Below are 12,928 nucleotides of genomic sequence, written 5' to 3' on the forward strand. Positions count from 1 at the left end.
GTGAAGAATGAAGGTGGTGATTATTCAGAAATACCTTTTAAAAACCAAGGACCATTTTCATAGCTGAGCCCTAAAACCTTTTCCCCAAAAAGGGTTTTTTTCCCCTCTTTTTCTTCTATTCATACCTGTCTCCCTTTAATTCAATAGAAAAACAGCTAAAGTTAAAAATCTATACCAAAGAATTATGGGATACCTCGCTTCTCTGCAGAGGTAAGAAAGGAAAAAGGGGAAAAGAAAGGTTGATGGAGGAAACTGAATGATGCATTCACTGTCAGACACAATTCTTAACTGCTGTGGTGGTTGCAGTTGTCATTATGGAGAACAGGTTCAATTCCAAAGGGGCCACATTGGGGCAGGGAGTAATTGTGGAAATCAATCAGTCAGCAAGCATTTATTAAGTGTTTGTTAGATGCCATGCTCTGTGTTAAGTTATAGGAATAGGAACAAAGGTAAAAACAGTCTACGCTCTCAAGGAGCTCTTATATATGTTGAGTGTTGTACAGATATGTATTATGTATATATAAATAAATACACACATATAGTCAATAACTAACTTTGTAGAAGATTTATGGAGTAGACAAGATGTAATTTCAAAGGGGAGAGCTTTTCAGGAATGTGAACAATCAGTACAAAGATATGGCAAGAGGAAATGGAGTTTTTGGTGGTCCAGGAATTACAAGCAAATAACTGAAGGAGAGTGCACGGAGGGGTATAGAGTACAGGAAGATTGGAAAGTCGGAAGGGGCCAGGTTATAAAGAACTTTCATTTTATCTTTAAACTGGAGAGAACAGGAAGCCACTGGAGCTCACCCTGCACAGGAGTGACAGTGTCAAACCTGCTCTTTAGAAAAATTAGTGAGGCCTTTAAGTGAAAGGTGGATTGGAATGGGGAAGAGACGAGGTAGAAAGATTATTTAGACTATATTAAACTATTTAGAAAGCTGGAAACCATCTCTTAGGTCTCCCAGTTCAGCCCCCTAATTTCAGAGGTAAGGAAACTGAAGCCCAAGGATACTATAAATGACAAAAAATACTATAAATAATACAATAAGTTAAAAATAATTAGTATTTGCAGCACTCTACTATTTGTGAAGTGCTTTAAATTTTATTTCATTTGATTCTCAACCTCAACCTCAACACATGTTATTATTATCCCCATTTTATAGAAATGGTGGAAACTGGGACATTTTTCCAAAAGCCATACAGATAATGGAAAGAAGAAAAGAAAGAAGGGAGGAAAAGAAGGAGAAAGGAAAAGGGGGGAAGGGCAGGACAAGGAAATGAAAGGCAGGGCAGACAAGGGAGAAAACAAGCATTTATTAAACACCTTACTATGGGCCAACATAATGCTAATATTTTGAGAATATTGTCACATTTGATCAGCATAAAGACTCTGGGACTGAGATGCTATTTTTATTTCCATTTTACAGTCAAGAAAACTGAGGCAGACTTGCCCAAGGTCATACAGATGGGAAATATATGAGGCAAAATTCTTCCTGACTTGAGGTCCAGTGATTTACCCAGATACTTCTAATGGCAGAAGTGGGATTTTACAAGATCCACTGACTACAAATCTAGCACTTCTCTCTGTTGTTCTCTGCAGCTTTCAAAAGATGTACAGGATAATTTTAGGAGGGAGATAACATAAAGAAGTAAGACAAAAAGTAGGGAAACCTAACTAAGGGATAGTATCCAAGTTGAGCCTTGAAGCAAACTATGGTTTCTAAGGGATAAAGGGGAGAGAACATTCCTGGTATCTAGTAAGTGCTTAATGTTTATTGACTGATTGAAAGAATACATTTCAAACCTGGACAATAGCCTATGAAGATACACAGAGATGGGAAATAGAATGATGAGTCCACAGAATAGAAAGTAGGCCGATTTGGCTTTGAATATAGGAAGGGAAATAGTAAATTCTATTCTTGCCCCTTGGAGAAGGAAATAGCTAACTACTCCAGTATCTTTGCCAAGAAAACCCCAGGGACTTTGTCCATGGAGTCTTATCCAACTGGACAAGACTGAACAACAAAAACAATTCTTGCCACTACATGAATCTCCAGTTTAGGCCAAAAGCTTAGTTACAGATAAAACTGGTTCTTCTTTTAGATCGAGTTCTTAAATTTGTGTATGTCATGGACTCAGCTGACATTCTTTTATGGCCTTTCTTTGAATAATGGTGAGGTTTTTTAAAAAATTAAAGTGAAGGAAATGCTAATGATTAAGGCAAATATAGTCATTCTCCTCTCCCTTCCTCCCATCCAAGTAGAAAGAGCACTGACAACTGTCCACAGATCACTAAAAGATCTGGAGATCCCGGCTTTGAGTAAAGCTCAGTTCTTTTACCACTAATTAGACCTGGTCCTTAGTTCTAAATGACTGCACATTTTACATCCTGGAGCCAGCCTATCATTAGGAATTTTTCCCCCATTGCTCAGAACGGACTGCCTTTTCTAGTTTCAGAGCTCTCACTTCTTATCAAGTTCCAGTTCCTGGCAGACTTTTGCTATCCCCATTGGAAGAGTTAGAAAGACTAACACTGCATGTGCCTAATTAACATCTCATACCTGCTACTGACCCAGCTGCCAATTACTCATTTCCCAGTGTTCACAAGTTGATGAGTTAGTCACTTGGCCTTTGGGACATGATCTCCCTCAGCAGTGATTGTCCAAAGACCTAGTTGGTCTTATTGGAATATTATATATATTCCAATACTTTAAATGTACCCAGTAACACAGAAGAATATGTCTTCTACTTGAGTAGGGCCCTGTATAGAGGAGTGGATCAAGGTAGAGAGAAAATTCAGAACAGGTATGCAGACACAGGAATAATGCAGTTAGAGATAGGAATTTACAGGCATCCTGATATCCTTTAACCACTCTTACCCCCTTCTGAGTTCTAAAGAGGTCGTAAGTGTGTCACAGACTGAGAAAGGTCGGGAAACACCAAACTAAATGACCACAGATCTTTTTATAAACGCTTGTAGTAAGGAAAATAATTTCCTTCCTGCATGAATCACAGTGGTGATGTTTTTACAATAAAATGATTAATTACCATGGCAGGACAAAAAATCTAGTTTTTAACATAAATGTTTGCTATTTTGTGCAATGTTTATAGCATGCTCTATCTATTAAATAGTATGTAATTCAGCCATATTATAACTTTAATATATTAAATATTCTTTTGACACTTATGCTCTCTCATTCTTCCCCTTGTCCTCCAAGGAAATGGCTACACACTGACTTGGATGGATCTTGGGTTGTTGTTGTTCACAAAGTTGTTGCTAATTAAGAACAAAGTTTAACAGATTTAAATGTTCACCTTCTCCCATCAAAAAGGGTTCTAGAATAAACATGATCCTATAAACCACTTTCTGTTCTTCTCCTTCTATAAGACTCTGTAAACATGATAAATGACAACTCAATATCTCCAGCAAAGGGGAAGAAAGTAGTAAGTCTTAACAATTAAGGAGAAAGACTAATGTCAGTATCACAACTGGAGGTTCACCTTACATAGTTATGTTTCATGGTTTTTTCCTAATTTAACTTTGATAGAAGCTAAAAATTCACTTATATTTTCAGAGCACAGCAACTCCAATTTAGAAAGGCTCTTGTGTTTATCATCTAGTCTAACATATATCTGAAAAGAAACTCTCACTTAGCTTTCAAAAATGATCACACAGCTTCTGTTAGGAGACCTTGAGCAATGGGAAACTTACTACCTCTCAAGACAGCTCTGGACCTAATCCTCAGGGCGCCCTCCAAAACACTATTGACAATATTAAAGAACTTTAAATGGCCAGTAATTACCAAAAAACGTTTCTCACAGCAGAAAAATGTGTACACTTACATATACATATATATGTACATACACACACACATACACATATATAACACAGTTATAACAAATGAAGGTTTTTCTCTCATCTAGTTACAAATGCCCAATTGCCACTGTTCTAAATGATGCTGAACAAATTTAATTCACAAGAAAGTCATTCAGATACTTGAAGACAGGCCTCAAATTTCCTCTTCCCCAGGTTAAAATCTTCTTTGTTCCTTCAAGATGAATAAATCTTTCTCAAATATAGGTAGTGCACACCCTATATATGAACAGGTAGTTACTAAAGTATCAAAGGATCCTAGATTTAGGAATAGGAGGACAATTAAAAGCTATTTAGTCTTTTTTATTATTATTATAGCTTTTTATTTACAAGTTATACGCATGGGTAATTTTACAGCATTGACAATTGCCAAACCTTTTGTTCCAATTTTTCCCCTCCTTTCCCTCATCCCCTCCCCCCAATGGCATGTTGACCAATACATGTTAAATATGTTAAAGTATAAATTAAATACAATATATGTATACATGTCCTAACAGTTATTTTACTGTACATAAAGAATCGGACTTTGAAATAATGTACAATTAGCCTGTGAAGGAAATCAAAAATGCAGGTGGACAAAAATAGAGGGATTGGGAATCCTATGTAATGGTTCATGGTCATTTCCCAGAGTACTTTCTCTGGGTGTAGCTAGTTCAGTTCATTACTGCTCTATAGGAACTGATTTGGTTCATCTCACTGTTGAAGAGAGCCACGTCCATCAGAATCGATCATCATATAGTATTGTTGTTGAAGTATATAATGATCTCCTGGTTCTGCTCATTTCACTCAGCATCAGTTCATGTATGTCTCTTCAGGCCTTTCTGAAATCATCCTGCTGGTCATTTCTTACCAAACAATAATATTCCATAATATTCACAAACCACAATTTATTCAGCCATTCTCCAATTAATGGGCATCCACTCAGTTTCCAGTTTCTGGCCACTACAAAGAGGGCTGCCACAAACATTCTTGCACATACAAGTCCCTTTCCCTTCTTTAAAATCTCTTGGGGTTAATATAAGCCCAGTAGTAACACTGCTGGATCAAAGGGTATACACAGTTTGATAGCTTTTTGAGCGTAGTTCCAAATTGTTCTCCAGAATGTCTGGATGTATTCACAATTCCACCAACAATGTATCAGTATCCCTGTTTTCCCACATCCCTTCCAACATTCCACATTATCTTTCCCTGTCATTCTAACCAATTTGAGAGGTGTATAGTGGCATCTCAGAGTTGTCTTAATTTGCATTTCTCTGATTAATAATGACTTGGAGCATCTTTTCATATGGCTAGAAATAGTTTCAATTTCTTTGAGAATTGTCTGTTCATATCCTTTGACCATTTATCAGTTGGAGAATGGCTTGATTTCTTACAAATTAGAGTCAATTCTCTATATATTTTGGAAATGAGGAAAGGCTATTTAGTCTTTTAGTGTTTTACAGAAAAGGAAAATGAGACTGAGAATAGATATGTGACTTGCACAACCTGGAATTGAAGTAGCAAAATCTGGAATTGAAGTAGCAAAATCTGGAATTGAAACTCAATTGTCTGGTTCCAAATTCAGCCATCCTCCTCTCCATCCCCAACAACATCATTGAAGATTAGGAGACCATTTTAGCTATTGGAATAATTCATATATAACCATATACTTTAAATAGATATAACTATATACCAGAGCAGCTAGGTAGCACAGTGGATAGGGTGCTGGGCCTGGAGTCAAACAGATTCATTTTCCTAAGTTCAAATTTTGCTTCAGACACCTTACTAGGTGTGCGACTTTGGACAAATCACTTCACCCTGTTTGCCTCAATTTCCTCATCTGTCAAATGAATTAGAGAAGGAAATAGTAAACCATTTCAGTATCTTTGCCAAGAAAATTATAAATGGGGCCTCAAAGTGTCAGATATGACCAAACAAAACCAAATATACTTTAAAATACCCAAATAAAATTTGTTTCTTTATATCCCTAAATTTTCTGGGAATCATTCTTCCCTTTCTCTTCAAACCAACAGAACTTACATTGCAACCTAAGTCTTCTACATTTCATGCCACCTCCCCAGCCATGGTCCTTGTCCCTCTATTTCCTATCTGTGGCATCAGGTTAAATGGACAAGTACATGATATCTAGATAGTGGGAGAAACAGAAGAAAAGGAGAAAGCGCTGCATTTGGAGTACAACGGTCTAGGTTCAAATGTTATCTCTGTCACTTAGGCTCTCTGGGCCCCAGTTTTCTCATATATAAAATAAATGATATCTTTAAGCTCCTTTTCAAGATGAAATTCACAAATTTCATAAATTCATAAAACTCAAAATCTCATACGTTCATAAATTCACTAAATACTATTCAGCTAATTTCTTGTGTGTAAAGAAGGGAACCCAGACCAATAAGGAAAGCCTGGCCTGTACAATGCCAACAATGTTTCCTTGAACTCTGACAAATGGACTTCTGGTCTACTTTGATAATCTGGCTACTATTCTGGGTTTTTCCTTCTATTAAAGTAACAACAGAAGATTTTTTTAAAAGGTAGAAATGGCAAGGGATTCAAATACAAAGAATTCTAAAATAGTCTGAATATAAAAGTTCCTTCTACAGAAATGTTAGAAATATTCTAGAAAATCAAGGGCTAACGACTCCATTGATATTCCACATAAGGGATGATTTTTATCAGGAGGATTATATTAAAATACAAACTCTGTTGAAGTGGGAGGGAGGGATGGCTTGTAACCTGATTGTCAGAAGGAACATACAAATGGATGACATTGAAGTCAAAAAGTGCTGGTCAGAAAAAACAAACAACAAAAACAAACAAACAAACAAAAAACCCAAAGACAAAAGGGCCATATGCTTGCTTCAGGGAAGAGAAGAGAAGATAAAGAATTCATATTCTGCTGAAGGCCGGGGAGGAGTAAGGCTATGGCTAGAAGCAATTAGCTAGCATTAATAATAAATGAGGACAAGTAGTTGGCATGGTGGATAGAATGCTGGGCTTAGAGTCAAGAAGACTCACCTTCTTGTGTTCAAATCTGGGCTCATATACTCACTAGCTGTGGGACCCTGGGCAAATCACTTAGTCCTGTTTGCCTCAGTTTCCTCCCCTGTCAAATAAGCTGGAGAAGGAAATGGCAAAGCATTCCAATATCTTTGGCAAGAAAACCCCAAATGGGACCACAAAAAGTAGGACATGACTGAACTGCAGCAACAACATAAATGAAAGCTAGTGATTGAATTCTTGAAACTCACTACAGAGAAGAATGGAAAGAGCGCCAGTGTAGAATAGAAAATATACCAATAAATGTATTTTGGATGGTTCTTTGAATTACAGGAGGAAGCAGTAAGGGGGGGAAATGATGCATCTGTCAGTTTGTGGCTATTATTCCAACCTTCCTACCATAATTCTCTTTCTATCTTAGCTCCCATACCTTCCACATCCCAACCATCACTACTAGGATCCTCAGCCTAGTCAAAGGAAGCCATGACCTGTAGCATAGAGCCAGGGAAATCCTGCTTAGGATTAAAGTAGGATGGAGGTGGGACGAGGGATAATATGTTCCTAGCTTGCCAAGTTAGAACAATTTTTCATAGAAATACTATTAAATTTTATACTTTGAATATTGGTTAAACTATTATTGGTTATTATTGGTTAAATAGTCTTCCTTAGAAATGAGTTTACCATTTATAACATTCTTTCAATTGGCAAATGAATTCAAAATTTGAAAAAAATTCTAGAAACCAATTATAAACACTTATAAGGCACAAGAGGACAAGGTGGTTACTTTTAAATATTTTATTTTCTTAGGGCATAGCACAGTACTCTGCACGTAGCAAGTTAGCCACAAGCTAAATCTCTTTGAATAATTTAGGATCCAACCCATTTGTAAATTACATCATATATAAGGACAAACTATTACTTACTATTCACTGAATTCTACTGAATAAAATGTTTGTTACCATGGCATTTCTTGTCCCTTTAATAATGTTTTCTTAAATATGTAAATATGGAGAATTTCCATGAAACTAATAATATAGCAGGAATTTCAACATAAAAGCTAAGAAAGGAAATAATGATGAAAGAACTTTAAGTGCTAGCAAGGAAGATATTGGGAAAGAGTACAACCCTGTAAAGTGATACTTGTTCCAAAAAAAGTGAGTTATACCTCTAAGAATTATAACACAAGTTTAATAACTAAAAGACAAACAAAAAAAAAACCCTTACACAAACTGACCTAAAATGACCAAAAAAAATTAGAATAGTTAAATAATATTCACATAGAGAAAAAGCAAGTCTTTTTTAAATGTCTCTAAATTTACAAAATGTACTAGTAGAAGCAAAAAGGAAATCCATTAAGTTTCTCCCCATTTTTCAAAACATGAAGCTCCCAATGTATTTCCTAAAAACATAGTCACTGTTCCTCTAAGATAATATATGCTAGCACTTTCATAAAAATATTTCAAAGTTATAATTACACTATATTAATAATGACTGAAGTTTAAATCACTGCCATCACATCGTCTTTTCTGCACTTGTTTAGAGCTACAAATTCAACTTTCAAGTTAAAGAAAGCTGGTATTTTCAAATACTAGAATGGACCTATCATTTACTCAATTCTGCCATTTACTACCTGTGCCATCTTGGGTACATCCTTTTACTTTCTCTGAGCCTACTTCCACACTGTCAAATGAGATCTATTAGGTAATGGTATAATCTATAATTAGATAAAGATATAATCTAAGTATTTATAATACATTCCTAGAATCCCCAGTTGTAACTATGAGAACAATTTCTCATTGAAATACTATTAGATTTTACTTCAAATACATTTTGTTTTGGAAAAAAAAAACGGATCTATGATGCCAATGGATACAGGTTTTTTTTGTTGTTGTTGTATTTAGCAATAATAATCATCAATCAGAATGTGGTTAAAATATAAGTAGAAAAAATAATCTTATTAAAATCATGTTTCTAAGTAGTTTAAGAGTTATGCTACCAGAGAGTATAGAGCAGGAACTTTTTTGTTAATCATCTAATAATGCAATAAAGATAAATATAGCAAAGAAAATCTTTCTCTGATTTGCAGTATTTTAGTTACTTCTTTACTATTTCCCACATTGTGTATTCCAAATAAATTAGATGTTTTTTTCAAGGTTTATGTAACTTAGATAACTAGCAATAATGTATGTTCAGCTATACAGGCCGGTACTTTTAATAAATACCAGAACCAGAAAGACTTAGTTTTATTTAGCTTGTCTTTCCAAACATGAAGCTCTTTTCCTTATTTTTGAACTATTGAGACATCAGCCATGGCTGAATTCCAACACTGACATAAGCAACCTTCAGGTGTTTTGAAGAGGCTGAATGGAAACACAGGCCTAAAAACAAGACAAGAATCGAAAGCCTTTTATATAAGCACATCTTCTAGATGCTTACTGCACTGAAATTGTTTTAATCAGATTTTAACCCATAGTTATATTAATGCAAACGTATGGCTTTACATGCTTGTCAGTGTAATTATGTTCAAAAGGCCACAGGAGGTTAATTTCATATACACATTTTTGAAAATAGTGTGACTATTTCAGTTTATTTGTCAAGAGATGGCAAATTGCTTCAGTCACTAAACAAATTCCCCAACTCTCAAACTACTGTAGCAGGTGTTAGAACAGTACAATAAAATTATTTTTGGAAGGGATTATGCTAGCAACTGCTTTAATTACCTATGGCTCAATTCCTCTGAGCTCTCTAGACAGTCATTAACGTTTTAAACAACGTGTATATTGACAAATGTTCCAGAATACAGCACACACCGTTTGGCTAAACACCGGGTTCTTTCTCTCCAACAATGTTACAAGGACAATAGAGAACTTTAGTGTTTGTTACAATATCATTACTGTCCTAGAGAACAAACTTGGAAAATGCAAATAAGTGGGGTGGTTGAAATGCAGTCATCAAAACTTGAGGTAAAATGAGACTGGGTAGAAAATTCAATCTTTAGGTACAAATGCATGTACCCTGGTTGGAGATCTGTGAAAGCTATTCTCTCTCGAAATGAGAACCTAAAGGAGATCCCCAAACATCTAGTGAGGAAAAAGGGTGGCGAGGGGAAGGACTGTCGTCTGAAAGTACAAGCAGGTATTCTTAGAAATAGTGAGCTCAGCTCATAAGATCGGGGCAGAGGTGAGTGGAAAAGACTAAATACGAATCCCAGGGCGAAGAAAGGTTGGTGTAGGGCAAAAGCTCCTCTCAACTTCAGGACCCTAGAGTGGTCCGGGAAGAGAGGAAAAGGAGGCTCTCTCACACACATTCGCAGCGAAGCCACATTCAGTATGTTAACACCCTACTGGGCACTCTCTCAGTACAGCGATAGCGACAAGAGGGGAGCGCTCAAGTCAAGAAAAAAAGTGGGGGAGGGGAGGGGAGGGCAGAACACGCATACAAGAAGGTAGAAGAGCTTCAGGAAGTGCACTCATCTCGCCTACCTGCATTGTAGAAACGATCCAAAACCGCGGTTTCCCCGAAGTCCAGTTTGCCAAAATGTAGGGTCTCCAGCGCAGCGCCCACCGTCTCGCAAGCCTCCCGCAGGCACTGCAGGGCCTCGCTCTCAGCTACCACCAGCTGCCCCTGGCTGGCTTCGTTAATCACGTATGCCACCGTGGTTCTCCGACTGTCACCGCCAGCGCCAGTCGAGTTGCCCCGACTTCGGGGGGCGCTCGGAGCCCCGCTCGCAACAGTAGCGGCCGAGATGCCCCCAGTGCAGGTGACAGAGGCGCCACTGCCTTCTACATTCCAGAAGCTACCGGCGGGTGGAGGCGGTGGTGGGAACTGACTCCCCTCGCCTGGAGCAGCTGCTGCAGCCGCTCCGCCCCTTCGGCTGCAGCCGCCCTCCGGGAAGGTGCAAAAACCCGGGGGGCTAAACGGGGGAACGGGGAAAGTGATGCCCTCGCTATCTTCTGCGCTCATCTCTTCCAGGGGCTCTGCGGCGGTCGCGGTGGGGTCCACCGCCCAGCCGCCCCGTCTCGCCAGCCACAGCTCGGGGCTGCTCCGCGCCCGCCGGGCTAGGCAGCTGCCATCTCGCGCAGCACCCTCAGCGCCGCCACCTCCACCGCGGCGCCGCCTCTTCTCCGGAGCTCTTTCTCCCGGAGGGACGCCGCTAGCCGGCGGCGCGTCTCCCCTCCTGGGCGCCTCCGTGGTCGTGTTTCTCGCTCGCTGCAAGGCTCGGTGTAGAAGCGGTGTAGGAACAAGCTGTTAGGCGGCTGGGGGGAAAGCGCTTCCTCCTTGTCTAGGGCTGGCTGGGCTCTTAATAAAACCTGTGCCGCCAGACTGCCAAGCGGCGCTAAGCTCCGGAGACTCCGTGCGCCACTGACAGCATAACGCAACGCCAGCTGCTCTCGTGGCGTGCGCTCTCCTCTCCGCGGCGCGCTCTCTGGGGACCGCGGGGGTTTCCTCAGTCTCAGGGAGAGCCACCTGGCCGATACCTTACCGGTGGGGGATCGCAGAGTGTTGTACACGCACACCAGAAGCCAACAGGATACGCCTCCCTAGTCAACTGCAGCTTCCTCCTCCTCCCCTTCCCTCTTTTCTCTTCCGATCGCTGCGGTCGCCTAGTCTAAGCGTCGACCCACAGGGCTGGAGGCTAGCGATTTCATCCAGCCGCAAGTCCACTCAGCTAACTGCCTTCTTCCCGCCCCTTTGCTGGAGCTGGGAGAGTCTGGGGCCAGCCCCCGGGGGCGGGCACTGCTGGGAAGCCCTCCAGCGAGGTGAAAGCGACCGTGCTATCTCACTTGCTACCGGTCCTCAGTAGCTCCCCAGGTCCTTCTGCAGGACTGGTGCTCAGCAAAAGATTGTATGTTCCCTCGGTTTTCACCATACAGCTAGCTACCTATCTCGAAATAGGCTTAATATGCAAGCCCTCACTTACTTCAGAAAGCTGGGGGCTTGTACAAAGTCTCTTTTGCCATTACGAAAGTCGTTTTTCGCTACGGTTGCTGTAAGTTTGAGACGGTCTCCGCGGCCGTGGCGCCCTCGTCTGGCTCCTGTTTAGCTGTGCTCAATGGTTTAAGTTGTGACTGCCTGGCCTGAGAACAAGTAGGTTGCGCAAGCATGGACCCTGATTTCAAAGGGAGCTAAGCTACCAGGCGGCAGAGGGCCTTGGCTGGCTCCGAGGTTTGTAGCGTCTGAAAGAAATCGACCTGGGGATCTTTTCTACTCTTTTTTTTTTTTTTTTCTGAGGCAATTGGGGTTAAGTGATTTGCCCAGGATCACACAGCTAGGAAGTGTTAGGTGTCTGAGATCAAATTTGAACTCAGGTCCTCCTGCCTTGAGGGCTGGTGCTCTATCCACTGCGCCACCTAGCTGTCCCTTTCCTACTCATTTTTGAAATGCCAATGGGAGAGTGAGGAAGAAGGGAATAAACTTTTATTAAGAGCCTATTATGCATCAGACATTGTGCCAAGTGCTTTACAAATGATCCTTACAACAGCCCCTGCAAAATAAATGCTATTATTTCCTCCATTTTACAATTGAGGAAACTGAGGCAGAGAGCGGTAAGTGACTTGGCCGGAATTGAACAACTAGTAAATGGTTAAATCTGAATTTGAATTCTGTTCTTCCTGACTTCAGGCCCAGAGCTCTAGCTGCCTCTAGGCAGACCCCTTTCCCTTTTCAAAATGTTTTTGGATAAATAAAAAGCATACAAGGAAATCATTTGTATTAAACTTATTAATGCATACACATATGCCTGTGTTGAATTTACAGGCTCCAGGTTAAAAACTGGATTAGATTAATTTTACAGTCCTTTTCAGTTTTTACATTCAATTGTTGCACTGTCTCTGTTCTATTTTCAATTAAAAACTGTGATTTTTACATAAAGGCCAGGTACCCTTTAGTCTGAAGATCTTCAGTTCCTCAAGGAATCCCTAAGAGATGGAATAATCAGCCCTCAAGCTAAGACTCCTGTTGAGGAGTTAACTCTGATAGAGAAAAGAAAACATAGCTAATCCCCTCTTAGAACATTTATAATGCATCTACTGACTCTGAGACAAGCATTGGAGGTTCACT

General features: G+C 39.8%; 1 protein-coding gene across 1 annotated transcript in view; it reads right to left on the minus strand.

Annotated features, from left to right (window-relative positions):
• The window catches only part of MAP3K5 (mitogen-activated protein kinase kinase kinase 5), a 264,898-nt gene extending 253,801 nt beyond the window's left edge, over positions 1 to 11,097 (minus strand). Inside the window, exon 1 of the mRNA XM_051997832.1 lies at positions 10,351 to 11,097. Within this exon, the coding sequence (XP_051853792.1) occupies positions 10,351 to 10,831 (481 nt within the window). The 5' untranslated portion in view covers positions 10,832 to 11,097. The remainder of the gene's footprint in view (positions 1 to 10,350) is intronic.
• Between the last annotated feature and the right edge of the window lie 1,831 nt (positions 11,098 to 12,928).

Source organism: Antechinus flavipes, chromosome 4, assembly GCF_016432865.1.
Source record: "Antechinus flavipes isolate AdamAnt ecotype Samford, QLD, Australia chromosome 4, AdamAnt_v2, whole genome shotgun sequence".
In the NCBI taxonomy this organism is placed as follows: domain Eukaryota; kingdom Metazoa; phylum Chordata; class Mammalia; order Dasyuromorphia; family Dasyuridae; genus Antechinus; species Antechinus flavipes.